Source organism: Mirounga angustirostris, unplaced genomic scaffold (assembly GCF_029215605.1).
Source record: "Mirounga angustirostris isolate CCGP_5_RB_7025 unplaced genomic scaffold, mMirAng1.0.hap1 SCAF_9, whole genome shotgun sequence".
Lineage (NCBI taxonomy): Eukaryota > Metazoa > Chordata > Mammalia > Carnivora > Phocidae > Mirounga > Mirounga angustirostris.
This window is the reverse complement of record NW_026991717.1, coordinates 18,070,531-18,096,128: the sequence shown is the minus strand read 5'-3', so window position 1 is coordinate 18,096,128 and position 25,598 is coordinate 18,070,531. Positions and strand designations below refer to the sequence as shown.

At 39.8% G+C, this 25,598-nt stretch overlaps 1 protein-coding gene across 9 annotated transcripts in view; it reads left to right on the top strand.

Moving 5' to 3' along the window:
* TTC23 (tetratricopeptide repeat domain 23) overlaps positions 1–25,598 on the top strand; it is a 116,239-nt gene that overhangs the window by 32,285 nt on the left and 58,356 nt on the right. For all 9 annotated transcript variants that reach the window (XM_064569963.1, XM_064569965.1, XM_064569959.1 and 6 more), the window contains one exon: positions 15,256–15,433. In XM_064569963.1, the coding sequence (XP_064426033.1) occupies positions 15,256–15,433 (178 nt within the window). The remainder of the gene's footprint in view (positions 1–15,255; positions 15,434–25,598) is intronic.

Here is a 25,598-nt window from a genome sequence, read left to right as displayed (position 1 = left end):
CTTTCACTGCATTTCCCTAATAGCAGGTTTGAACATCTTTTCATATGTTTGCTGGACATTTGGAAATCATGTTCTGTGAATTGTCTATTCATATCTTTTGCTCATTTTTTAAATTGGGCTGTTTGTATTTTTCTTATTAATTTATAGACATTCTTCTATTTCTGACAAGTTATTTGATGCTTATATATATTGTATATACTCCCAGAGCGGGCATAGTTTGGGCTTTTCACTTTCTTTATGTTGACTTTTGATGTACAGTTTTTTTTTTTTAAAGATTTTATTTATTTATTGGACAGAAAGAGATACAGCGAGAGTGGGAACACAAGCAGAGGGAGTGGGAGAGGAAGAAGCAGGCTTCCTGCTGAGGAGGGAGCCCAGTGTGGGGCTCAATCCTAGGACCCTGGGATTATGACCTGAGCCGAAGGCAGATACTTAACGACTGAGCCACCCAGGTGCCCCTGGGAGTTTTTATTTTTAAGGTGACTCAATTTACCCAACTTTTCTGTTCTGATTTATATTTTTTTGTATCTTGTTTAAAAAAATCCTTCTCTTCCCAAAGTCATGGAATTACTTTTTCTTATATTTTTCTCTCAAACATATCACAGTTTTGCTTTTTAAATTTAGGCCTCTCTAATCGACTTAGAACTCTTGTGTACATAATGTGAGGGATCTAATTTTTTTCCCCTGTGGATGACCTAAGTAAGGGGGTAAGTCGTTTCAGCTACAAGAGAAAGAAGGATTCAAGGTTTGAAGAATTCAGTGGTTTGAAACTTGGGGCCAATAATAGGCTGACAAAAGAATCTTTTAAGTTTAGTGTGTTCAGAAATGGCAACAGGTCACCTTCAAGTATGGACGCCTTGTGTGTGATTGTGTCACTTTGGGGCTGGCTCCCTGCTAAGTTCAGCTGGCTGGATGTCATGGGATTCGTGAGATGTGCTTTCATTTGGACATTCTGGTTTCAGAGGCAGAACTATGGCCAGTGAAAATCATGTGTTTGTTCCTGCTGAATTTGCCTGCTTCTGGGTCTCCTTCCCTGCAATATTCAAATTAAATTTCTAGGCAGGGAGATAATACAAAGTGGGACTTGAGCACAGTGTGATTTAAAAAAAAAAAAAAAAAATGGCGCTCCCATGTCAAAGTAGCTGCTCTGAGTGAGTATACCCAGTGTTCGTTCTATTAGGGGGCTGAAGGAAGAGAAATCTCCGGGCCTGGAGTTGGCCAGGAGGGGTTCCATATTAGTTTGCAAGGGCTGCCATAACAAAGTACCATCAACTAGGTGATGTGAACAACAGAAAGTTCTCTCATAGTGCTGGAGGCTAGAAATCTGAGATAAAAGTGTCGACAGGATTGGTTCCTTCTGGGGACTGTGAGGGAGGATCTGTTCCAGGCCTTTCTCCCAGCTTCTGGGGGGTTCCTGGCAATCTTTGGCATTCCTTGGCTTATAGATGCATGACCACAATCTTGCCTTATCTTCACGTGGCCTTCTCTCTCTGTGTGTGTCTTTGTGTCCTTTTTGTAAGGACACCAGTCATTTTGGATTAGGGGTCCCCCTACTCTAGTATGACATCTTCTTAATTTAACTAATTATATCTACAACAACCTTATTCCCAAATAAAGTCACATTCTCAAGTACTGGAGGTGAGGACTTGAACATACAAATTTGGGTGGGAGGATACTATTCAAGCCCTATTAGATTCCTACAAGGTTTCTTTTATTCCACCTTTTATAAAATATCAACAACTTCCCCAACTTTAATTAGATCAGTAGTCTATAATATTCTTGCTACCAAATCAATGTGAAAATATGTGCTTTTTTGTGTGTGTGTGAAGATTTTTGTCCTAAACTTTATTCTGGAATCTATGAAAATTCAGTTATGAACTATAGCCTCAGAGTCTCTAAGCTAATGGATTTGTATTTATAGGTTGTTTCTTCCTCCCTCCCTCCTCAGCTTCTCCTCCTTCCTTCCATCAGGCAGCTGGCATGCACTTCGTGTCAGATACTGCAAGGTGCTGGGCTGCCAAGACCAATGAGGCAGCCTTGGACCCTACCTTCATAGAGCCCAGCACTTAAAGGTTTGGCACCGAGTTACCAGGCACTTACACTATAGCATGGGAGATGTTTCCTGAGCAGGGAAGGTTCACAGCTCCATGGGAGCACAGTCAGGTGTTCATGAAGGCACCCAACCTAGACTGGGATGTCAGGCAACAGAGCAGGGATTAAGATGAGAAAGCCAAGGGCCCAACCACACCATTTAAGGAGGCACTCACTCTCAGACGCCCACCCTACACTCTCCTGCCCCTGAGAGTGAGTGCCACCTTAAATGATATGTCCTAGGTGTCTCTCTGGTCCCACTCTTGTCCTGGCCCTTGTCAGGGAAGCCTTCCTAAAGGAGGAGACTGCTAAGCTAAAACTAAAAGAGGAACAGTAGTTAGGAAGATGAATGGAAGTTTGCCAGGCAGAGATGGAAGAAAAAAAGAACATTCCAGCTAGAGGGTCCAGCAAACACCCAGGGGAAAGAGCCACGAGACACAGAGAAGGAGCTGAAAGGAGGCTGGCATCAGGGAAGCCAGAGGGGAAGGTTTAAGTGACATTCAAGAGTCATCTGAACTCATCAAGTCCAGGGAAACTCAGGTCCCAGCAAAGTCACTGTCACCTCTGTGCCACTGTTGTACATGGTTGGATGAGGGACAGAGTCTTTGTGAGAATTGGAAAGGGTGCCCTCTCTTCCAGGCAAAGATAGCCTTGTATCTAAGTGCACAGCTCATTCTGCAGAGCATGGGCTGAACAGAAACTACCATTTGTCCCCTCGGGCAAGTGTCCATTAGAACTTAGGCACAGAGGAAGGAGCAGGAGGCTGTGGGTGCAGAGTCAGGCCCTGCAGGCAGGAGTTTGAGCTCCTTACTGCTGGACCAACGCTCCAAAACCATGCCCCAGATGGCCTGGGGGCAGCACTGACTTGGCTGGGGGATTGGGCTTTCTATTCTAGCCCATCTTTGACACACTCTGAATTCCGCTCATCTGGGTAACTTTGGAAGCTATATAGAACTTATCTTTCTTCTATGACTCACCTGTCCTCAAACTAATTTCCTTAACCTCAGTTTATTGGCTTGACACAATCAGCCAAAGGAAAAAGATTCTGGGTTTATCACCAGTTTCTGGATTCTTCCATATCTGCATTCTGCAGAGGTCATAATAAGAAATATATGAACATATTTAAGCTTACAGAGTATTTACCAGAATACAATGTTAGGAATGATTTTCTCTGGCTTTTCTCTCCATGAATTTCCTGCTTTCTCATTAGGATTATACTTTTCATAGACCTAGGCATTCCCCCAGGAGACCCTAGCCTTAGAGCTCATCAGGAAGTATGCTTACAGCTCTGAAAGATTAGAGTAAAGCCAGTAGCTCAGTGTCCAAGCCCAATTTATGGCCTCCCCTTGGGAATGCCCATTGCTGAGTGTCAGGTGCATCAGGACCCACAGCATTCTCTGCTCTCCTAATCCTCTGCCCTAAAACAGATGGGTAGGATCGCCTAATCATGCAGGACCTATTTAAAGCCAAAGCACACGGGGCACCTAGGTGGCTCAGTCGTTAAGCGTCTGCCTTCAGCTCGGGTCATGATCCCAGGGTCCTGGGATCAAGCCCCGCATCGGGCTCCCTGCTCTGCGGGAGGCCTGCTTCTCCCTCTCCCACCCACCCCCCCTGCTTGTGTTCCCTCTCTCGCTGTGTCTCTCTCTGTCAAATAAATAAATAAAATCTTAAAAAAAAAAAAAAAAAGCCAAAGCACACGTCTTTTTCTGACCTGCTTTGTGCTGGTTAGCTTTGACTGGCTCAAGAATGGTATTAAGAGAAAAATATTTTGATTTTTGTTTAACATTACTACAATTATTTTTTAAACAAAAATTACTAGCTTTACGGGTACCACTAAATCTCATCTATATTTAGTTTTGCTTCCAAATGTTCACAAACTTTTTTAAAGGACAGATTTATTGAGCTGTAATTAACATACCATACAATTTACCCAATTGAAATACACAATTCAGTGGTTTTCAGTATATTAACAAGAGTTGTGCAAGCATTACCACAATCATTTTGACTTTTTCATCCCATTAACAATCTCTATTACCGTGTTCCCCGAGCCCCTGACAACTACTAATCTATTTTCTGTCTCTGTGGAATTGCCTATTTGGGACATTTTATATACATGGAATCATACAATGTGTGGCCTTTTGTGACTTGGCTTTTTTTTTTTTTTTTTTCCGTTTTCTTTTTTTAACACAGTGTTAGTTTCAGGTGTATAGTAGAGTGATTCAACACTTCCATATATCAGCCAGTGCTCATCACAACAAGCGCACTCCTTCTACCCATCACCTACTTTAACCATCCCCCCCACCTCCCCCCTGGCAACCATCAGTTTGTTCTCTAGAGTTAAGAGTCTGGTTTTTTTTTTTTAATCTCTAAAAAACAATTAAAATTTTTTTATTTTAAAGATTTTTATGTATTTGCGAGAGAGAGTACAAGCAGGGGGAAGGGCAGAGGGAGAGGGAGAAAGATACTCCTCACTGAGCAGGGAGCCCGATGCAGGGCTCGATCCCAGGACCCTGGGATCATGACGTGAGCCAAAAGTGGATGCTTAACCAACTGAGCCACCCAGGAACCCAGAGATTTTTTAAAACTAATCACTACACCAACCATTTGGCTCAAACTTACAACCCTGAGATCAAGAGTTGCATGCACTACGCACTGAGCCAGCCAGGCACCCCAAGAGTCTGTTTCTTGATTTGTCTCTTCTCTTTTTTTTCCCCTTTGCTCGTTTGTTTTGTTTCTTAAATTCCACATATGTGGGGCGCCTGGGTGGCTCAGTCATTAAGCATCTGCCTTCGGCTCAGGTCATAATGCCAGGGTCCTGGGATCGAGCCCCGCATCGGGCTCCCTGCTCCACGGGAAGCATGCTTCTCCCTCTCCCACTCCCCCTGCTTGTGTTCCCTCTCTCGCTGTCTCTCTCTCTGTCAAATGAATAAATAAAATCTTTAAAAAAAATAAATAAATTCCACCTATGAGTGCAGTCGTATGGTATTTGTCTTTGTCTGACTTACTTTGCTTACCATTTTCATTATGCTCTCTAGCTCCATCCATGTCATTGCAAATGGCAAGATTTCATTCTTTTTTTATGGCTGAATAATATTCCATTAATATATACAGCACGATCATCAATGAATGGACATTTAGGCTGTTTCCACAATTTGGCTATTGTAATTAATGCTACTATAAACATAGGGGTGCATGTATCCCTTTGAATTAGTGTTTTTGTATTCTTTGGGTAAATACCCAGTAGTGGGATTGCTGGATGGTAGGACAGTTCTATTTTTAACTTTTTGAGGAACCTCCATACTGTTTTCCACAGTGGCTGCACCAGTTTGCATTCCTACCAAGAGTGCACGAGGGTTCTTTTTTCTCCACATCCTCACCAACAACTGTTGTTTCTTGTGTTGCTGATTTTAGCCATTCTGACAGGTGTGAGGTGGTATCTCATTGTGGTTTTGATTTGTATTTCCCTAATGGTGAGTGATGGTGAACATCTTTTTATGTGTCTGTTGGCCATCTGTATATCTTCTTTGGAGATATGTCTGTTCATGTCTTCTGCCCATTTTATAATTGGATTATTCATTTTTTGAGTGCTGAGTTTTATAAGTTCTTTATATATTTTGGATACTAACCCTTTATTGGATATGTCATTTGCAAATATCTTCTTCCATTCTCTAGGTTGCCTTTTAGTTTTGTGATTGTTTTCTTCACCATGCAGAAGCTTTTTATTTTGATGCAGTCCCAATAGTTTATTTTTGCTTTTGTTTCCCTTGTCTCAGGAGACATAACTGAAAAGAAGTTGCTTCAGCCAGTGTCAAAGAAGTCACTGCCTGTGTTCTCTTCTAGGATTTTTTTTTATTTTGGGTCTCACATTTACATCTTTAATCCATTTTAATTTATTTTTGTATATGCTGTAAGTAAGTGGTCAAGTTTCATTCTCTCTCTCTCTTTTTTTTTTAAGATTTATTTATTTATTTTAGAGAGAGCATGCACACAAGCAGGGGGAGGGGCAGAGGAAGAGGGAGAGTCTTTTTTTTTTTTAATTTTTTAATTCTTATGTTAATCCCCATACATTACATCCTTAGTTTTAGATGTAGTGTTCCATGATTCATTGTTTGTGCATAACACCCAGTGCTCCATGCAGAACATGCCCCCCTCAATACCCATCACCAGGCCAACCCATCCTCCCACCCCCCTCCCCTCTAGAACCCTCAGTTTGTTTTTCAGAGTCCATCGTCTCTCATGGTTCGTCTACCCCTCCGATTTCCCCCGCTTCATTCTTCCCCTCCTGCTACCTTCTTTTTTTTTTTCTCTTAACATATATTGCATTATTTGTTTCAGAGGTACAGATCTGAGATTCAACAGTCTTGCACAATTCACAGCGCTTACCAGAGCACATACCCTCCCCAGTGTCTATCACCCAGTCACCCCATCCCTCCCACCCCACCCCCCACTCCAGCAACCCTCAGTTTGTTTCCTGCAATTAAGAATTCCTCATATCAGTAAGGTCATATGATACATGTCTTTCTCTGTTTGACTTATTTCGCTCAACATAATACCCTCCAGTTCCATCCACATCGTTGCAAATGGCAAGATCTCATTCCTTTTGATGGCTGCATAATATTCCATTGTATATATATACCACTTCTTCTTTATCCATTCATCTGTCGATGGACATCTTGGCTCTTTCCACAGTTTGGCTATTGTGGACATTGCTGCTGTAAACATCAGGGTGCACGTACCCTTTCGGATCCCTACGTTTGTATCTTTGGGGTAAATACCCAGTAGTGCAATTGCTGGATCATAGGGTAGCTCTATTTTCAACTTTTTGAGGAACCTCCATACTGTTTTCCAGAGTGGCTGCACCAGCTTGCATTCCCACCAACAGTGTAGGAGGGTTCCCCTTTCTCCGCATCCCCGCCAACATCTGTCGTTTCCTGACTGTTCATTTTAGCCATTCTGACTGGTGTGAGGTGGTATCTCATTGAGGTTTTGATTTGGATTTCCCTGATGCCGAGCGATATTGAGCACTTTTTCATGTGTCTGTTGGCCATTTGGATGTCTTCTTTGGAAAAATGTCTGTTCATGTCTTCTGCCCATTTCTTGATTGGATTCTTTGTTCTTTGGGTGTTGAGTTTGATAAGTTCTTTATAGATTTTGGATACTAGTCCTTTATCTGATATGTCATTTGCAAATATCTTCTCCCATTCTGTCGGTTGTCTTTTGGTTTTGTTGACTGTTTCCTTTGCTTTGCAAAAGCTTTTTATCTTGATGAAGTCAAGTAGTTCATTTTTGCCCTTACTTCCCTTGCCTTTGGCGATGTTTCTAGGAAGAAGTTGCTGTGGCTGAGGTCAAAGAGGTTGCTGCCTGTGTTCTCCTTTAGGATTTTGATGGACTCCTGTCTCACATTGAGGTCTTTCAACCATTTGGAGTCTATTTTTGTGTGTGGTGTAAGGAAATGGTCCAGTTTCATTCTTCTGCATGTGACTGTCCAGTTTTCCCAACACCATTTGTTGAAGAGAGTGTCTTTTTTCCATTGGACATTCTTTCCTGCTTTGTCAAAGATGAGTTGACCATAGAGTTGAGGGTCGATTTCTGGGCTCTCTATTCTGTTCCATTGATCTATGTGTCTGTTTTTGTGCCAGCACCATACTGTCTTGATGATGACACCTTTGTAATAGAGCTGGAAGTCCGGAATTGTGATGCCGCCAGCTTTGCTTTTCTTTTTCAACATTCCTCTGGCTATGCGGGGTCTTTTCTGGTTCCATACAAATTTTGGGATTATTTGTTCCATTTCTTTGAAAAAAGTGGATGGTATTTTGATGGGGATTGCATTGAATGTGTAGATTGCTCTAGGTAGCATTGACAGATTCACAATATTTGTTCTTCCAATCCATGAGCGTGGAACGTTTTTCCATTTCTTTGTGTCTTCCTCAATTTCTTTCATGAGTATTTTATAGTTTTCTGAGTACAGATCCTTTGTCTCTTTGGTTAGATTTATTCCTAGGTATCTTATGGTTTTGGGTGCAATTGTAAATGGGATTGACTCCTTAATTTCTGGAAGAGGGAGAGTCTTAAGCAGACTCTGCGCTGAGTGTGGAGCCCAGTGAGGGGCCTGATCCCACAACCCTGAGATCATGACCTGAGCTGAAACCAAGAGTCAGACGCTTAACTAACTGAGCCACCCAGGTGCCCCCAGTTTCATTCTTCTGCATGTTGCTGTCCAGTTTTCCCAGCACCATTTGTTGAAGAGACTTTCTTCTGTTAGATATTCTTTCCTGCTTTGTTGAAGAACAATTGACCATGTAGTTGTGGGTTTATTTCTGGGTTTTCTGTTCTGTTCCATTGATCCATGTGTCTATTTTTGTGCCAATACCATACTGTTTTGATTACTACAGCTTTATAATAAAGTCCGAAATTGTGATGCCTCCAGCTTTGCTTTTCTTTTTCAAGAATGCTTTGGCTATTTGGGGTCTTTTGTGGTTTCATACAAATTTTAGGATTGTTCTTTTTCTGTGAAAAATGCTGTGGTATTTTGATAGGGATTGCATTAAATGTGCAGATTGCTTTGGGCAGTATAGACATTTTAACAATATTTGTTCTTCCAATCATGAGCATGGAATGTTTTTCCATTTCTTTGTGTTGTCTTCAGTTTCTTTCATCAGTATTCTATAGTTTTCAAGTACAAGTCTTTGACCTCTTTATTTAGGTTTATCCCTTGATATCTTATTATTTGGTGCAATTGTGAATGGGACTGTTTCCTTCATTTCTTCTTCTGTGGCTTCATTATTGGTGTATAGAAATGCAATGGATTTCTGTACATTGATTTTGTATCCTGAAACTTTACTGAATTCATCAGTTCTAGCAGTTTTTTGATGGAATCTTTGTGTTTTCTATATACAGTATCATATCATCTGCACATAGTGAAGGTTTTACTTCTTCCTTACTTATTTGGATGCCTTTTATTTCTTTTTGTTGTCTCATTGCCCGTGGCTAGGACTTCCAGTACTGTGTTGAATAAAAGTGGTGATAGTGAACATCCTTGTCGTTTTCCTGACTTTGGGGAAAAGCTCTCAGTTTTTCTCCATTAGTGATGATGCTAGTTGTGGGTTTTTCATATATGGCCTTTATTATGTTGAGCTGTATTCCCTCTAAACCTACTTTATTGATGATTTTTATCATGAGTAGATGTTATACTTTGTCACATATTTTTTCTGAATCTACTGAAATTATCATCTGGTTCTTATCCTTTCTCTTAATGATGTGATGTATCAACTTGATTGATTTGTGAATATTGAACCACCCTTGCAGCTCAGAAATAAATCCTACTTGATTGTGGTGAATGATTTTTTAATGTGTTGTTGGATTTGGTTTGCTAGTATTTTGTTGAGGATTTTGCATCTATGTTCATCAGGGATATTGGCCTGTAGTTCTCTTTTTTTAGTGGAGTCTTCTGTCTGGTTTTGGTATCAGGGCAATGCTGGCCTCAGAGAATGAATTTGGAAGTTTTCCTTCCTTTTGGAATAGTTTGAGAAGAATAGGTATTAACTGTTCTTTAAATGTTTGGTAGAATTCTCCTGTGAAGCCATCTGGTCCTGGACTTTTGTTTGTTGGGAGTTTTTTGATTACCAATTCAGTTTCATTGCTGGTTATGGGTCTGTTCAAATTTTCTATTTCTTCCTATTTCAGTTTCAGTAGTTTATATGTTTCTAGGAATTTATCCATTTCTTCCAGGTTGTCCAGTTTGTTGGCATATAGTTTTTCATAATATTCTCTTATAATTGTTGTATTTCTGTGGTGTTGGTTGTTACTTCTTCTCTCTCAATTGTAATTTTATTTATTCAAGTCCTTTCTCTTTTTTTCTTGATAAGTCTGGCTAGAGGTTTATCAATTTTATTGATTTTTTTCAAAGAACCAGGTCCTGGTTTCATTGATTTGTTCTGTTGTCTTTTTAGTTTCTGCATCATTTATTTCTGCTCTCATCTTGTTTCCGTCCTTCTGCTGGTTTTAAGTTTTATTTGTTGTTCTTTTTGTAGCTCCTTTAGGTGTAAGATTAGGTTATTTGTAACTGGCCTTTTTCCTTTGGCATACTTTTTTTAAGGTTCATCCATGCTTTAACATGTATCAGTACTTCCTTTTAATGATTGAGCAATATTCCATTGTATGGATATACCAGATTTTATTTACTCATTGCTCAGAATGTACATTCCTTCAGGGACGTTTGGGTTGTTTGGGCTTTTTGACTCTTATGAATAGTACTGTTATGAACATTGTGTACAAGTTTTTATGTAGATACATGTCTTCATTTTGGGGGACATATACATAGGAGTGGAATTAATGGGTCATACTGTAATTCTGTGTTTATTTTTTTAAATCTTTTTTTTTTTTTTTTTAAAGATTTTATTTATTTATTTGAGACAGAGAGAATGAGATACAGAGAGCATGAGAGGGAGGAGGGTCAGAGGGAGAAGCAGACTCCCCGCCGAGCAGGGAGCCCGATGCGGGACTCGATCCCGGGACTCCAGGATCATGACCTGAGCCGAAGGCAGTCGCTTAACCAACTGAGCCACCCAGGCGCCCTGTAATTCTGTGTTTAAACTTTTGAGGAACTGCTACTATTTTCCAAAGTAGCTGCACCATTTTATATTCCCATCAGCAGTACGTAAGGGTTCCAGTTTTCCCACATCCTTGCCAACACTTGTTAATATCTTTCTTTATCATTATTTCAGCCACTGTTCTAGTGGGTATGAAGTAGTATCTCACTGTAGTTTTGATGTGCATCTCCTTGACGATTAATGATGATAAACATCTTCTTATGTGCTTATTGACCATTTGTATATCTTCTTTGGAGAAATGATGACTTAGAAACTTTGCTCATATTTAAATTGCGTTGTCTTTTTATTTTGTTGCAAGAGTTGTTTATATATTCTGGATGCAAGTCCCTCATTAGAAATATGATTGGTAAAAATTTTCCAAAAAACATTTTTTAAACTTCCTAACTAATACTATTTTTGAAGATGAGTGGTCAATTAAATCTGACATGACACCACTCAACCACTAAAAGTGATGTGATAGCATTCATTGCCACACTTTGTTGTAAGATTAAGTGAAAGAAGCAGGTTCTAAAACATTATGATCCATTTAAAAAAATATTCATAGAAAATCATCTCGAAGTGTATATATCAAGGTGTACAGCACTCATCTTTGGTTGTTGCAATTATATATATATATATATATAATTTTTCTGTATCTTTTTTTTAATGATGAATATGTATTATTCCTATAATAAATTATTCTCAAATTCTTTAAAAGCTCAGCTGGCACATGAGTTTGACTGATTATGCTTATTATTTGGACTTTCCAAAATCTTATGTGGTGAGTGTGAAACCACAGTGGAGCCCATTTCAAAAGAACAACCTGAAGCTGTAGCGCTCAGTTCCATATAGACTAGTGGTTGGGAGGGGAAGGGGTAAAAGGTATGATGACGTATAGGCACTTAATACCAATCTGTATGACTTGCCTCAGTTTGCAAATCACTTCAGACATCTTCCTTGGTTCTACAACAACTGTATTGGACACCAAGGGTCAGAGACATTATGCTTTTGCCCAAGGTTGTACAGTCTTGTCTGTAAGGATGCTCCAACTACAGTTTGGGGGGCATCTGGGTAGCTCAGTCGGTTGAGCATCTGACTCATGAGATTGAGCCCTGCATCAGCCTCCACACTGGGCATGGAGCCTGCTAGGGGAATTTTCTCTCTGTGTCTCCCTTTGTGGCTTGCACTCTCTCTCTCCTAAAAACAAAAAAACCTACAGTTTGGGTTTTCTACTCCTGCTGCAATACTTGTAACTGATGGTCCTGCCTCTCATCCTGGGTTCTTTTTATAAAATTGTCTCCAAGGGTCAGGTATCTGAAGGATGACTTTCTGATACCTGAAAAGGTATGTTAACCTGGAGCAATATGCCATGCTTTTGGCTAAGAGTATGTAAATGGCTACAAGTTGTCCCTGTTCTCCACCATTACAAACTCAAATGCTTTTCTTTCATGCTCTATCTCAGGAAAGGAACAATTGTTATTATATGAATTAACTTATGTCTTGTTATTGTTTACTTTTTTTCATTTATAAGCTTGATTACTAAGCTTTGAATATTGCTTTCTTTTAAAGCTGTTGCTCAAATGAAGTCATCTTGACATTTATATTTGCTTTATTACCTTTCTATGATTTTTACAGCCTTGCAGACAAAAGACCTGTTATTTCCTTGGCACAGGCTTCATCATTTCTGTATATGAGAAAGGAAGATGATTTTTTTTTTCCTTTGCTCAAATATTTGTGGCATTATTGGAGTTCTCTAGGCTAAATTAGATGGAGAAAAATCTGAAGTCATTTTGAAAGTATGTAGCTTTCTCTAGATTCTAAACCAGAGGTTAGTAAACTTCTTCTGTAAAGGCTCAGACAATAAATATTTCAGACTTTGTAAGTGTCTGTTGCAACTACTCAACTCTGCCATTGTCGTGCAAAGGCAGCCAGAGACAATTCGTAAACAGGTGGGCGTGGCTGTGTGCTAATAAAACTTTATTTACAAAAATAGACAGTGAGCATATTTAGCGTACAGGCCATGGTTTGCCGACTCCTGTTTTCAATTGTTCTGAAACATTTGTCTACCAGGAATCTAATTTTTTGCCTGAATGATTTGTTATCAGCCATATGTTTCTTTTTTTTTTTTTTAAAGATTTATTTATTTATTTGAGAGAGCGAGAATGAGAGAGAGTACATGAGAGGTGGGAGGGTCAGAGGGAGAAGCAGGCTCCTCGCTGAGCAGGGAGCCCGATGCGGGACTCGATCCCAGGACTCCAGGATCATGACCTGAGCCGAAGGCAGTTGCTTTAACCAACTGAGCCACCCAGGTGCCCCTCAGCCATATGTTTCAAAGCCTCTTTCTATCACCCAAGATGCTAGTGGATTTTCTCTTCAAAAATAAAATATGATACTTACAAAGCTAATTATTACTCACAACATCCAAAGCTCAGTAAGAATCAGAAAGCAAGTCTGGTATTACTCAGTCACCTATTTATCTCTTCCTTTCTAAGATGAAGAGTTGCTGCAAGCTGCAACCTGGACCCTATTTGGTCCAGGAACATATCCCTGACCGCTTTCCATGTTTTAAACCTCTTTCCAATTAGAGAAGGTATCCCAGTTCATAAGCTATCCAGTCAGGATTTTATTTCACTGTGGCCATCTGAACCACAGATCTGAAGAGCATCTTTACTTCTATCAATCAGTTTCTTTGAAATTTATTAGAGAACAAAAATGGTTGTGAAAAAAATTCCAATGACTGAGTTGCAAGCAAGACCTATTTTTTGTGGTTTCCTAGTTACTTTCTCACATTATGTCTCCATTTACTGATGTGCAGTTGGGAATTATAAGACCTTTTTGTAGTAAAGATTCTAGAGTAAGGGGTAACATAGAAAGGGTTGGTAACCTTTCATGATGAATTTTATTTTTTATTTTTTTTTATTTTTTAAAGATTTTATTTATTTATTTGAGAGAGAGAGAATGAGAGACAGAGAGCATGAGAGGTAGGAGGGTCAGAGGGAGAAGCAGACTCCCTGCTGAGCAGGGAGCCCGATGCGAGACTCGATCCTGGGAGTCCAGGATCATGACCTGAGCTGAAGGCAGTTGCTTAACCAACTGAGCCACCCAGGCGCCCCCATGATGAATTTTATATATAAAGTTTTTCCATGCAAGAAAATGTTTCTGTTTCTTAACAAATATTTTAGAGAAGATTGTTTTTAAATGTCTGCTGTTATGTTTGCTGAATAAAATAAAGCGATATATTTTTTAATGTGACAGCATTTTATCCCAAAAAGCGACAAGAATCTTTTCCCACTGCCACCTTAACTTATTTTTAAATTAACATTTTTTCTGATGTCAAAGTAATACAATTTTATAGAAAAAAAATTGGGAAATTTAGAAAGCATAAATAAGAAAAGTAAAATCACAACCAATCCCTAAAGATAACTATTGCTCACATTTTACTGTTCATTTAGATAGCTCTTGATGCATATGTGTATATATAGATTAGATGCAACATGTTCACCAGCATGAGATACTATACAAAGCATTTTTGTATTCTGCCTTTTATACTTCTACGTTGGTAAATCTGGATCAACATTAACTTTGAGGGCTATGTGGCATTCCACAGTATAGATGTACTTACTGTAATCTGCTTGATGATCTCTTATTTGTATTTTAAGTGCTTTGTACTTTTCCACTATTACAAAGAGTGCTTAGGTAAACATTCTTGTACATATCTTCTTGTCCTGCCAGAGTATCTCTTTATGATGAACTAATAAAGTGCCACTAGCAGAAATATGTGTGTACTTATGTATGTATAATTTTGACATAGAAAAGTTTATGCTCAAATTATATTCTAACAGTTAATGAGAGTGCTTTATACTCTCACCAATACTGGGAAATTTCTATAATTTCTCAACAGATCAGTTATCAGCATCTCAGCATCCTGTGTGGTTGCTATTATTGTTTGTTAAGTATTTTATGTTCTTTAAACCAATACCTACGTAGCACTTAAACTATGTGTCAGAGACTGTTCTAGGTGTTTTTATGAATATTAACTAATTTTTAAAAATATTTTATTTATTTATTTGAGAGAGAGAATGAGAGACAGAGAGCACGAGAGGGAAGCGGGTCAGAGGGAGAAGCAGACCCCCCGCTGAGCAGGGAGCCCGATGTGGGACTCGATCCCGGGACTCCAGGATCATGACCCGAGCCGAAGGCAGTCACTTAACCAACTGAGCCACCCAGGCGCCCCGAGTATTAACTAATTTAATCTTCATTGTAACCCAGTAAAGTAGGCACTGTTATTATTCTTAACTTAGAGATGAGAAAGCTGTGAAGCAACTGGAAATTCACACATCTGGTACTAGTGAAGCCAGGATTCAAAACTTCCTCATTATTCTAAGGTCTTTCCACTTGATCATCATGCCCTGCTGCCTCTTCGGAGGAAAGAAAAACTTAGCTGGCTAGGAAGTGAACCTGGACAACAGGGGTCAGAGAGCCAAATCCTAACCACCAGATCTATATATTTTCCCACCTATATGTTTTCTAATTATTTAAAAAATAATCTCTTTGATTTTTTTTTTTTTTTTTTTAGGATATATCAAAGTCAGAAGAAACCAAAAGAAGCTCTGCCCCACTACCAAGAGGCTTTAGAATATACTGAGATCAGTAGAGGTGAAAAAAGTTTTGAGTGTGTACCAATATTGAGGGAATTAGCAGGTGTTGAGCAAGCCCTGGGACTTCACGACGCATCTATCAACCATTTTCTACAGGTAAGCTGCAATATGCTGGCCACCAAAGCTCTTCTGGACCCAGTGCTTTTCATAGATACAAGTGGAATAGCAGCTCTGAGAATGCCCGGTTTTGTTGTCTGCTCTGGATAAGAACACTTGGCCTGGAGTAGATGTTCAATAAACATCTTCATATAGATGTCTGAGTGGATGAGTATGGGATAGGGTCCTCTGTTACCAGGTGCATGGTCCTCAGATAGCCCAAGACTCCCTGAAGACAGCTTTTCTCATATTAGTGGCATGATTCAAGTCTTATTTTCTGAAGTTCTTTATCTTTTCATGTTTATCCATTTAGAGCTTATGTTATTAAACTGATTAGGGTTCTTTTCTACTATACTCTAAAATCTTCACTTGAGCCACTTGGAGTTGTCATTTGTTAGCTGCTGATCTACTTTATCATCATAGGAGTCCTATGTGAGTGTGTCAGTCAGAGTTCTCCCGAGAGACGGAAGCAATAGGATATATAGAGAGAAAGAGAGAGAGGGATTGATTTTAGGGAATTGGCTGACACAGCTGTGGGGCACACAAGCCTGAAATCCATAGGGTAGGCAGGCTAGCTGAAAACTCAGGCAGGATCTTTGCGTTATAGTCTGTGGATAGAATTCCTTCTTCTCCAGGAAACCTCGGCTTTTTGCTCTTTAGGCCTTCAACTGATTGGCTAAGGCCCACTCACATCACTGAGGGCAATCTCTTTTACTCCAAGTCTGATTGTAAATGTTAATCACATCTACAAAATGCATTCACAGAAACATCTAGACTAGTGTTGGACCTAAAAACGGGGCACCATGGCCTCGCCAAGATGACACATAAAATTAACCATCACAGTGAGTTCAATGTTTTTGTATTGCAGCATCTGCAAAGAGCACATTTTAAATTGTTTTGTCTGAAATTTTCCCTGTTAAAATTGTAAAATATAAATTGAACTCATTTTTGTTATTTCAAATGAGACGAAATGACATGGGACTAAGAGTTCTGGATTGCTCTTTTTTTTTTTTTTAAGATTTTTTTAATTTATTTGACAGAGACGTAGTGAGAGAGGGAACACAAGAAGGGGGAGCGGGAGAGGGAGAAGCAGGCTTCCCGCCGAGCAGGGAGCCCAGTGCGGGGCTCGATCCCAGGACCTTGGGACCATGATCTGAGCCGAAGGCAGACGCTTAACGACTGAGCCACGCAGCCGCCCCCGGATTGCTCTTTTCTTTTTAAAATTGTCGGACCATGTATACGCCCATGCACAGTTTTTAGAATGTCCTATTCTGTCACTCTATCTGGATTATCTCTCTTAATTACTATCACCCTGTGACATAGTATTATGTCCACTTTATAGATAAGGAAGTCAAGAATTAGAAAGGTTGAGTGATATGCCCAGGACTACCATCGTTGCCAATAAATGGCATAGCCCAAATTCAAACCCAGTTGTTTTTAGAAAGATTTTTCTAGCTGGTATGTAAGAGAATGGACCAGGGAAAATGTGCCAACAGTGGAAGTAGGGAGACCAGTTAGGAGACTACTGAAGTAGCAAAGGCTAAAGATGATGGTGCCTTGGACAAGCATGATGATAGTAAGGATGAAGCAAAGCAGATGGGTAGAATTGATGACGTATGGAGATAGATTGGATGTGGGGAAAAGAGAATGGGGAAGAATCAATGATGACTCCTGGGTTTCTGGTCTGAACAACTGTGTGGATGTTTGTGCCAGGTACAGTGGTGGTTGGGGAGCAGGTGTTGACGGGTGATGGAGAGCTGGTGAGCTCAGGTTTTGATGGCGGGTCTGAGATGCCCATAGAGGGGGAAATGTCAGATAATCAGGACTAGAGCTCAGAAAAAGGTCAGGAAGTCATCTACTTATACACAGTGGTTGCCTTAGGAGAAGATGAGATCACCGGGGGGGTTTATGGAGTGAGAAGAGAAAAGGACATGACAGAGCCTTAAGTAACTTCAGTGTTCATTGGTCAAGTCAAGAAGGGTAACCTGGCAAAGAAAGCAGAGAAGAATTTGGCAGAAAAACATGAGTAAAAGTGAAAGTGGTATCTTCTGTGTCTTTTGATACCTATTGCTGTTATGAAGGACACAGAGCTGTTGGGAGAATAAATGAATGAATGCCTGATACATAGTGCTACACAGGATTTTAAAAATTCCCCTCTTTCCTTTCCTTTTTCTTTTTCTTTCCTTGATGACTTGGTCAAGGGAAACATTGGGGCAGTGAAGAGGCAGAAACCAGATTGTGTGGTGAGTGAGATGTGAGGAAGCAAAGGTAATAAACATAGGTACCTATTCTTTTTAATTTTTTAATTTAAATTCAATTTTTAACACATAGTATATTATTAGTTTCTGGGGTAGAATTTAGTGATTCATCAGTTGCATGTAACACCCAGTACTCATTACATCACATGTCCTCCTTAATGCCCATCACCCAGTTACCCCATCCCCCCAGCCACCTCCCCTCCATCAACCCCCCAGCCACCTAGAGGTCAATAGAGTTCAGAGTCTCTTATGGTTTGTCTCCCTCTCTGTTTTTATCTTATTTTTTCTTCCCTTCCCCTGTGTTCATCTGTTTTGTTTCTTAAATTCCACAGATCAGTGAACTCATATGGTATTTGTCTTTCTCTGATTGACGTATTTCACTTAGCCTAATACCTTCTAGTTCCAACCATATCGTTGCAAATGGCAAGATTTCATTCTTTTTGATGGCTGAGTAATATTCCATTGTATAAATACCCTACATCTCCTTTATCCATTCATTTGTCGATGGACATCTGGTCTCTGTCCATGGTTTGGCTATTGTGGACATTGCTGCTATAAACATTGAGGTGCAGGTTCACCTTTGAATCACTATTTTTGTATCCTTTGGATAAACACCCAGTAGTGCAATTGCTGGGTCATAGGGTAGCTCTATTTTTAACTTTGAGGAAACCCCATACTGTTTTCCAGAGTGGCTGCATCAGTTTCCAACACCACCAACAGTGTTAAGAGGGTTCCCCTTTCTCCACATCCTCAGTTGTTTCCTGAGTTTTTAATTATAGATACCTATTTCACAAAGTACTAAGAGATGAGGAAGATCAGCCCAGGCAGAGGGAAGAGCATGTGCAAAAGTCTGAAAGTGAGATGTAGCTCCACTTCAGGGAACCAAACCAAGTTCCCTCTGCCTGGGCAGTGGGGATGGTGAAGGTGGTAGTTCGGTATCATTCAAGTAGGGTGTTGAAAGTCATGCTAAGGAATTCGAGCTTCATCCTAAGGGCAGTTAAGGGTTTTCAAGCAGGGAGACTGACATCATGAGATTATCAGTCTAGAAGGGTCGCTCTGTAGTATGGAGAATGGACTGGATGACAGAGAAGTAATCAGGGAGGTATTAGGAGACGGCCGCAGCAGACCAGGTAGGGGATGATGACACCTGGACTCAGGTGTTGTCACGGGGATAAAGAACGTGGACAGACTTGCATAGAGAGTAGAAACAGTGGGTTTAGGAGTTGGGGGAGTGAAGGAGGCAGAGTCGTCCAGCGTTGGGCCAGGTTTCTGCCCAAGGTCACTGTGTAGCTGGTGGGACCATTTACTGAGTGCGGGAACTCAGTGGGCTTGCCATGTTTTGTTAGTATCCACAATTCTGAATATTCTTATACAAAATGCTTTTTTCTTTGATTATTTGCTAGTATAAATTTTCAGACATTAAACCACTAGCAAGAAAGATGTGAATATTTTATAGTTCTTGATTCGGGTTGACATTCTGCCAAAGGGTTATTTTGACTTACCTTGCCACCAGAAGTTGGTTTGTCTTTGTTCTTAACTGAACCAGTTTCATACCAACCTTGCCAACTCTTTTACACTATTTTTTACTCCCATGTTATAGAATATAATCTCAAATTTAATTAAAAATTTTTCCTTAGTCTGGTTTTCCTAAATGTTTCCTGACGATATCCAGTTCTGCCCTTAAAATCTCCGTGCAATCTTTGCTGTACCAGTTTCTAAGGTTCAAAGAAAGGCATCAAGTGGTAATATGCTCAGAGTCCCCCCAGGGAGGGTCATTACCCATAACAAAATCCACTGAAATGAAAGATAGGTGGCTTCTAAGACCCAACAGTATCCATTCCAAAGATTTGAATTTGGTTTAGAGAAGCATTTCCCAAACTGTATTCCACAGAATATTAGCATCTCACACATCTCACAAGAATTCATAGGTCTTCCTAGAAAAGGTGTTTGTGATTAAATAAATTTGGAAACTATTAAGTTAAAACTAAACACATGTCTCTAACACATGGTTTTACAGTGCATTTAAAATGCCAGTGTGGATTGAGAATCAGGAGATGGATCAAATACATCTGTGAGACACTAGTGTTCCCTGGGCCATAGTTTAGGAAACACTGCCTTAGAGAAAGAAATTGGAATTTCTAAAAGCAGGGATCATCAAAGGGATTCTACCTTCCAGGGTATTAGGCCTTATCACTCCTAGGAGCCCTTGGCGCTATGTGAATGGAAAATGGGTTAAGTAGTGCCTCTTGTTTGTAGGCACAGATTCACATTTTTTTTAAAGATTTATTTATTTATTTGATAGAGCGGGGGAGGGGAGTGTAGTGGGAGAGGGAGAGAATCTTAAGCAGATTCTCTGCTGATCGTGGAGCCTGATGCCAGGCTCGATCTCGTGACCCTGAGCTGAAACCAAGAGTTGGACACTTAACCACCTGAGCCACCCAGGCGCCCCCCCCTCCCAGATCCACCATTTTAAAGTATTTTGCCACATTCGTTCTCCCTATCTGTCTATATAGACATACACATACACATGCACTTATATATATGCACAGACTGGTAACCATTTACATTTTTTAATCATCTGAAAGTATTTGAATATACCGTAACCTTCTATCTCTGATTACTTAACAAAGATAGTCTCGTAGGTAATCACAATACAGTTATCAAATTCAGAAATGTTCACATTGGTAGAGGCCATATTCTATTTTGTCAGTTGTCCCATACTGTCCTTTATGACAATTTTTTTTCCCCCCTCCAATACAAGATCCAGTCCAGGATCATGTGTTACCTTTAGTCATTATGCCTCTGGTCTTTAGTCTAGAACAGTTTCTCAGCTTGTCTTTGTCTCTTTTGACATTGACATTTTTTAAGACTACAGCCCAGCCGTTTTCTAGACTGTACGTCAGTTATGGTTTGGCTGATGTTTTCTCATGACTAGATTTGGACAGTGCATGCCCAGCTAGAATACTACAAAAGAATATTGTATTTCTTAGGGTAGTGCATCTGGAGGCCCATGATGTCCACCTGTCCTTCATTAGTGACATTACATTTATCACCCAATCACGGTGATTCCTCCCTGTATGGGAACTATTGTTCCCCTTGCAGCCAGTAAGCATTCAGTAGACAATTTTAAAACCATGTGAATATCCCATTCCTTTTTCACATTTTCTCGACGTTTAGTATACATTGAATCTTTCCCAAGTGACTCTTTACAGTGATGGTTGCGGATGAGTGATTTTCCATTCTGCCATTCCATCCACGTTTACCAGTTGACATTCTACTGTTAGGAAAGTCCCTCCCTCCTCCCACCAAGTTATTTATTTGTTGTGTGTATGTTTGCTTTTTCCACCTAGCAGTATATTCTGGAAACCACTTTATAGCAGTTCATTCATCTGTACAAAAGTGTAATAATCCATTTTATGTACATACTGTGTTTTTCTCAAATCGTTTTCTGTTTGGGCATTTCGGTAATTTCTGATATTTTGTAAATACAGATAATGTTCTAATGCATAATGTTCACACGTACATTTTTATATTACTGGAGTTGTATCTTCAGAGTAAATTCCTAGATGTGGGACTGCTCCGTCAAGGGAGCCTGTGTGGATAATTTTGTAGGATACTGCTTTTCCTGGGCCTCCACCATTTATACGCCCACCAGCAGTGTCGGAGTGTGCTGTTTCCCCAACAGCATCTTCCCAAAGAGCGAATCCTCAAGCTTTTGATTGAGTTCCTATCTGAGAGGCAAGAAGTGACATCTCAATATAGTTTTAATCCGCACAATGGAATTGCCTATCTTTTCATAGGTTCAGTGGATTTCCTTAATATATTTTTTGTGAATTTTCTTTTCATATCACTTGTCTACTTTTTAATAGAGTTTTATCTAGTTTCCCATAACAGTTAAAAGTCATTACAGGGACGCCTGGGTGGCTCAGTCGGTTAAGCATCTGCTTTGGCTCAGGTCACGATCCCAGGGTCCTGGGATCGAGTCCCACATTGGGCTCCTTGCTTAGCAGGGAGCCTGTTTCTCCCTCTCCCTCTGTCCACCGCTCCGCCTACTTGTGCTCTCTCTCTCTCAAATAAATAAAATCTTTTAAAAAGATAAAAAAAAATGAAAGTCATTGCATATTACACATATTGCCCCTTTCTCTGTGACATATGTCATAAATATTTTCACCCAATTTGGCATTTGCATTTTATTTTGTTCATGGTGTTTGTTTTTTTTTAGATTTTATTTATTTATTTGACAGAGAGAGAGACAGTGAGAGAGGGAACACAAGCAGGGGGAGTGGCAGAGGGAGAGGGAGAAGCAGGCTTCCTGCTGAGCAGGGAGCCCGATGTGGGGCTCCATCCCAGGACTCCAGGATCATGACCTGAGCTGAAGGCAGACGCTTAATGACTGAGCCACCCAGGCGCCCCTGTTCATGGTGTTTTTATTGAGATAATTTATATACCCTAAAATTTACCCTTCTAAAGTGTACAATTTAGTAGTTTGGTCATATTCACAAAGTGGTGCAAGTATTACCACCACCGAATTGCAGAACATTTTCATCACTTCAAAAGAAACTTGCACCCAGTGTGAGTTACTCTCCCATTTCTCCTATCGCTTATCCCCTGGCAACCACCAATCTACATTCTGTCTCTATGGATTTGTCTATTACAGACATTTCATATAAATAGAATCCTATAATATGTGGCCTTTCATGTCTGACTTTTTTATCTAGCATATTGCTTTCAAAGTTCATCCATGCTTAGCAAGTATCAATACTTCATTCCTTTAAAAAAAAAAAAGATTGATTGATTGATTTGAGAGAGAGAGAGACCGCACACATGAGCTGGGGGAAGGGCAGAGGGAAAGGGAGAGAGAGAATCTCAAGCAGACTCCCTGCTGAGCACAGAGCCTGATGCAAGGCTCGATCCCACCCCTGAGATCATGACCTCAGCCGAAATCAAGAGTCAGATGCTTAACCAGCTAAGCCACCCAGGTGCCTCTACTTCATTCCTGTTTGATGGCTAAAGAGTATCCTTTTATACAGATAGACCACATTTGTTCATCTCTTCATCAGTTGATGGATGCTTGGGTTGCTTCTACTCCATGGAGATTACAAATAATGCTGCTGTGAACATTCATGTACAAGTTTTTACATGGATATATGTTTTCAGTTCTCTTGGGTATAAGGCTGGTAGTGGAGTTGCTGAGTTATGTGGTAACACAATATTTAACTTTTTGAGGAACTGCCCAGCTGTTTTCCAGAGCAGCCTCAGCATCTGATATTCCCACCAGCAATGCCTGAGAGTTCTACCTTTTTCACAACCTCACCAACACACATTAGTATCTGTCCCTTTTATTTCATCCATCCTAGTGAATGTGGAGTGGTGTTCCACTGTGCTTTTGATTTGAATTTCTCTATTGACTCATGATGTCCTGCCTCTGTGTATATGCATATGACCATGTGTCCATCTTTGGAGAAATGTCTATTCAAATCCTTTGCCCATTTTTTAAATAGGGTTATTTGTCTTTTTATTGTTGACTTATAAGAGTCCTTCATATGGGATATTAGATACTAGACCCTTATCAGATACATGATGTGTAAATATTTTCTCCCATCCTGTGGGTTGTCTTCTCACTTTCTTGATCACATCTTCTGAAGCACAAAAGTTTTTTTTTTTTAATTGAAGTCCAATTTATCCTTTTTTTCTTTTGTTGCTTGTGCTTTCAGCCTCATGTCTAAGAAACCGTTGCTTAATCCAAGTTCATGAAGGCTTGTATCTGTTTCCTTCTAAAAGTTTTATAGTTTTAGTTTTTACGTTTAAGTCTTGGATCCATTTTGAGTTAATTTTTTATAGGATGTAATGTAGGGCTCCAACTTCATTCTTTTGCATGTGAATATCCAGTTGTCCCAGAACAGTTTATTAAAAGGACTATCTTTTCACCACTGAATTACCTTGGGACCTGTGTCAAAATCAATTGACCATAAATGTAAGGGTTTGCTTTTGGATTTTTGATTCTATTCCATTGGTCCATATGTCTGTCCTTATGCCAGCACCACACTCTCAATTAATGTTGTTTTGTGGTAAGTTTATGGATATTATAAATAATACTACTATGAACATTCATGTACAAGTTTTATGGTAAGTTCTGAAATCCGTAAGTGTGACATCTCCAACTTCTTTATTCTTTTTTAAGATTGTTTTGGCTATTCTGGCTTCCTTACATTTTTATATGAATTTTAGGTTAAGCTTATCAATTTCTGGAAAAAAAAAACAATGAGTCTCTATTTCAACTGGAAAGTATTGATATCATCACAATATTAAGGCTTTCAATACATGAACATAAGATATCTTTATTTATTTAGTTCTTCCCTAGTTTCTTTCAACTATGTTTTGTAGTATAAGTTCTATACTCTTCTTGGGAGATTTATTCCCAGGTATTTTGTTCTTTTGATGCTCTTAGAAACAGAAGTGGTTTTTTTTTCTCTTAATTTCCTCTCCCTACTGTTCATTTCTAGTGTGTAGAAATACAAATGGTAGGTTTACCTTGCATGCTGCAACCCTGCTGAACTCATTTATTAGCTCTAATATCTTTTTTTGTAGATTTCATAATGCTTTTTTGCCATGCAAAAGCTTTCACATTTTCAACATTTCCTTTCACTATGTTTGGATTTTGAATCATTTAGAAGGATTTCTCTGTATTAGAGTTACAGAGTAATTCACTCATTTCTATAATACTTGTAACGTTTAATCGGTGACTTTTATTGTTATTTATTCTTGAGTTTAATAAAGATTGGAGAGTGTTTAAATAAATACTTACCATTTATTATTAAAGAGATAGCTTTGTGAAGTTGAAATAGCATTGGGTGTGAAGTCAGAAAATCTGAGTGGGAGTCCAGATTCTTCTCTTTGTCTGCGGTTTGATTATACAAGTCATTTAACCTCTCCGAAAAACAAAAAAAAAAACAAAAAAAGAACAGTCCTACAAAAGGCCCTATCCATTTCAGAACTGCTCCAGGGTTCAAAATGGAAAGTGCTTTGTGAACCGTTAGGCATGTTGCCAGGGTAAGCTCCTCTTATTTATTAACAGTAATTATTAAACATTTATCAAGGCCCCTCTTTTCTGAGATTTACCTAGATACAGAAAGATACGGTGTAGCTGCAGTTCTGCATGGGACCCTTGCCTAAAAGCCATTTAGTAAGTACCCACAAAGAAAAGGGGTTTTGTTATTTCCCCCTCTAGTTTTTCCACTCTTCATTCCTTTGGAGTGAGAGAAACACCCAGAGAGAAAGGACCTTTTATTTTCTGTAGAATGTTGACAAGTTCCTAAAGTATTTTAGGAACTAAGCCACTCAAGTGGAGAAAAATACCAAGCCCCACGAGCCCACCACCTGGGGAAGGCGGTGGTCCCAGGGGCCGGTGACCGGACTGCTCTGGGCCCCATTGGTCCCCCTGGGGTCTGCGAGACAGCCTGCAGGCATGATTGTTTAAACTATTCGTGGCAGATTTGGGCAAGAGACCCGTGTTTGCCCATTAAAAGAAAACTCACAGGATCTCATTTCTGTGAGGATGTTCGTGGGTGTGTGTGTTCAGGGGGGATAAATTAACACCCCACGAGCTTCAGCTTCAGCTTTTTGACATCTGTGACAGTTGAATTGCCTATCTTTCTATTCAGTTTTCCAGGCAGCTCTGCCTCTCAGTAGTTCCCAGATTTGGGGGCAGTTGGATTCACAGAGTGTTGCGAACTAATTTATCAGTCATTCTACCATAAACTTGGAGGTCAGAAAATGTGGCTTCAGGTTCCTCTGGGCAGGTTATCAGCCTTGGCCAGGCCCAGGGGACGGCTGACAGGTGCTCACACCAGGCTTCTGCCAGCTTCAGACCACACAGCAAATGGCAATGCCTCTGATTGGTTCTGGTT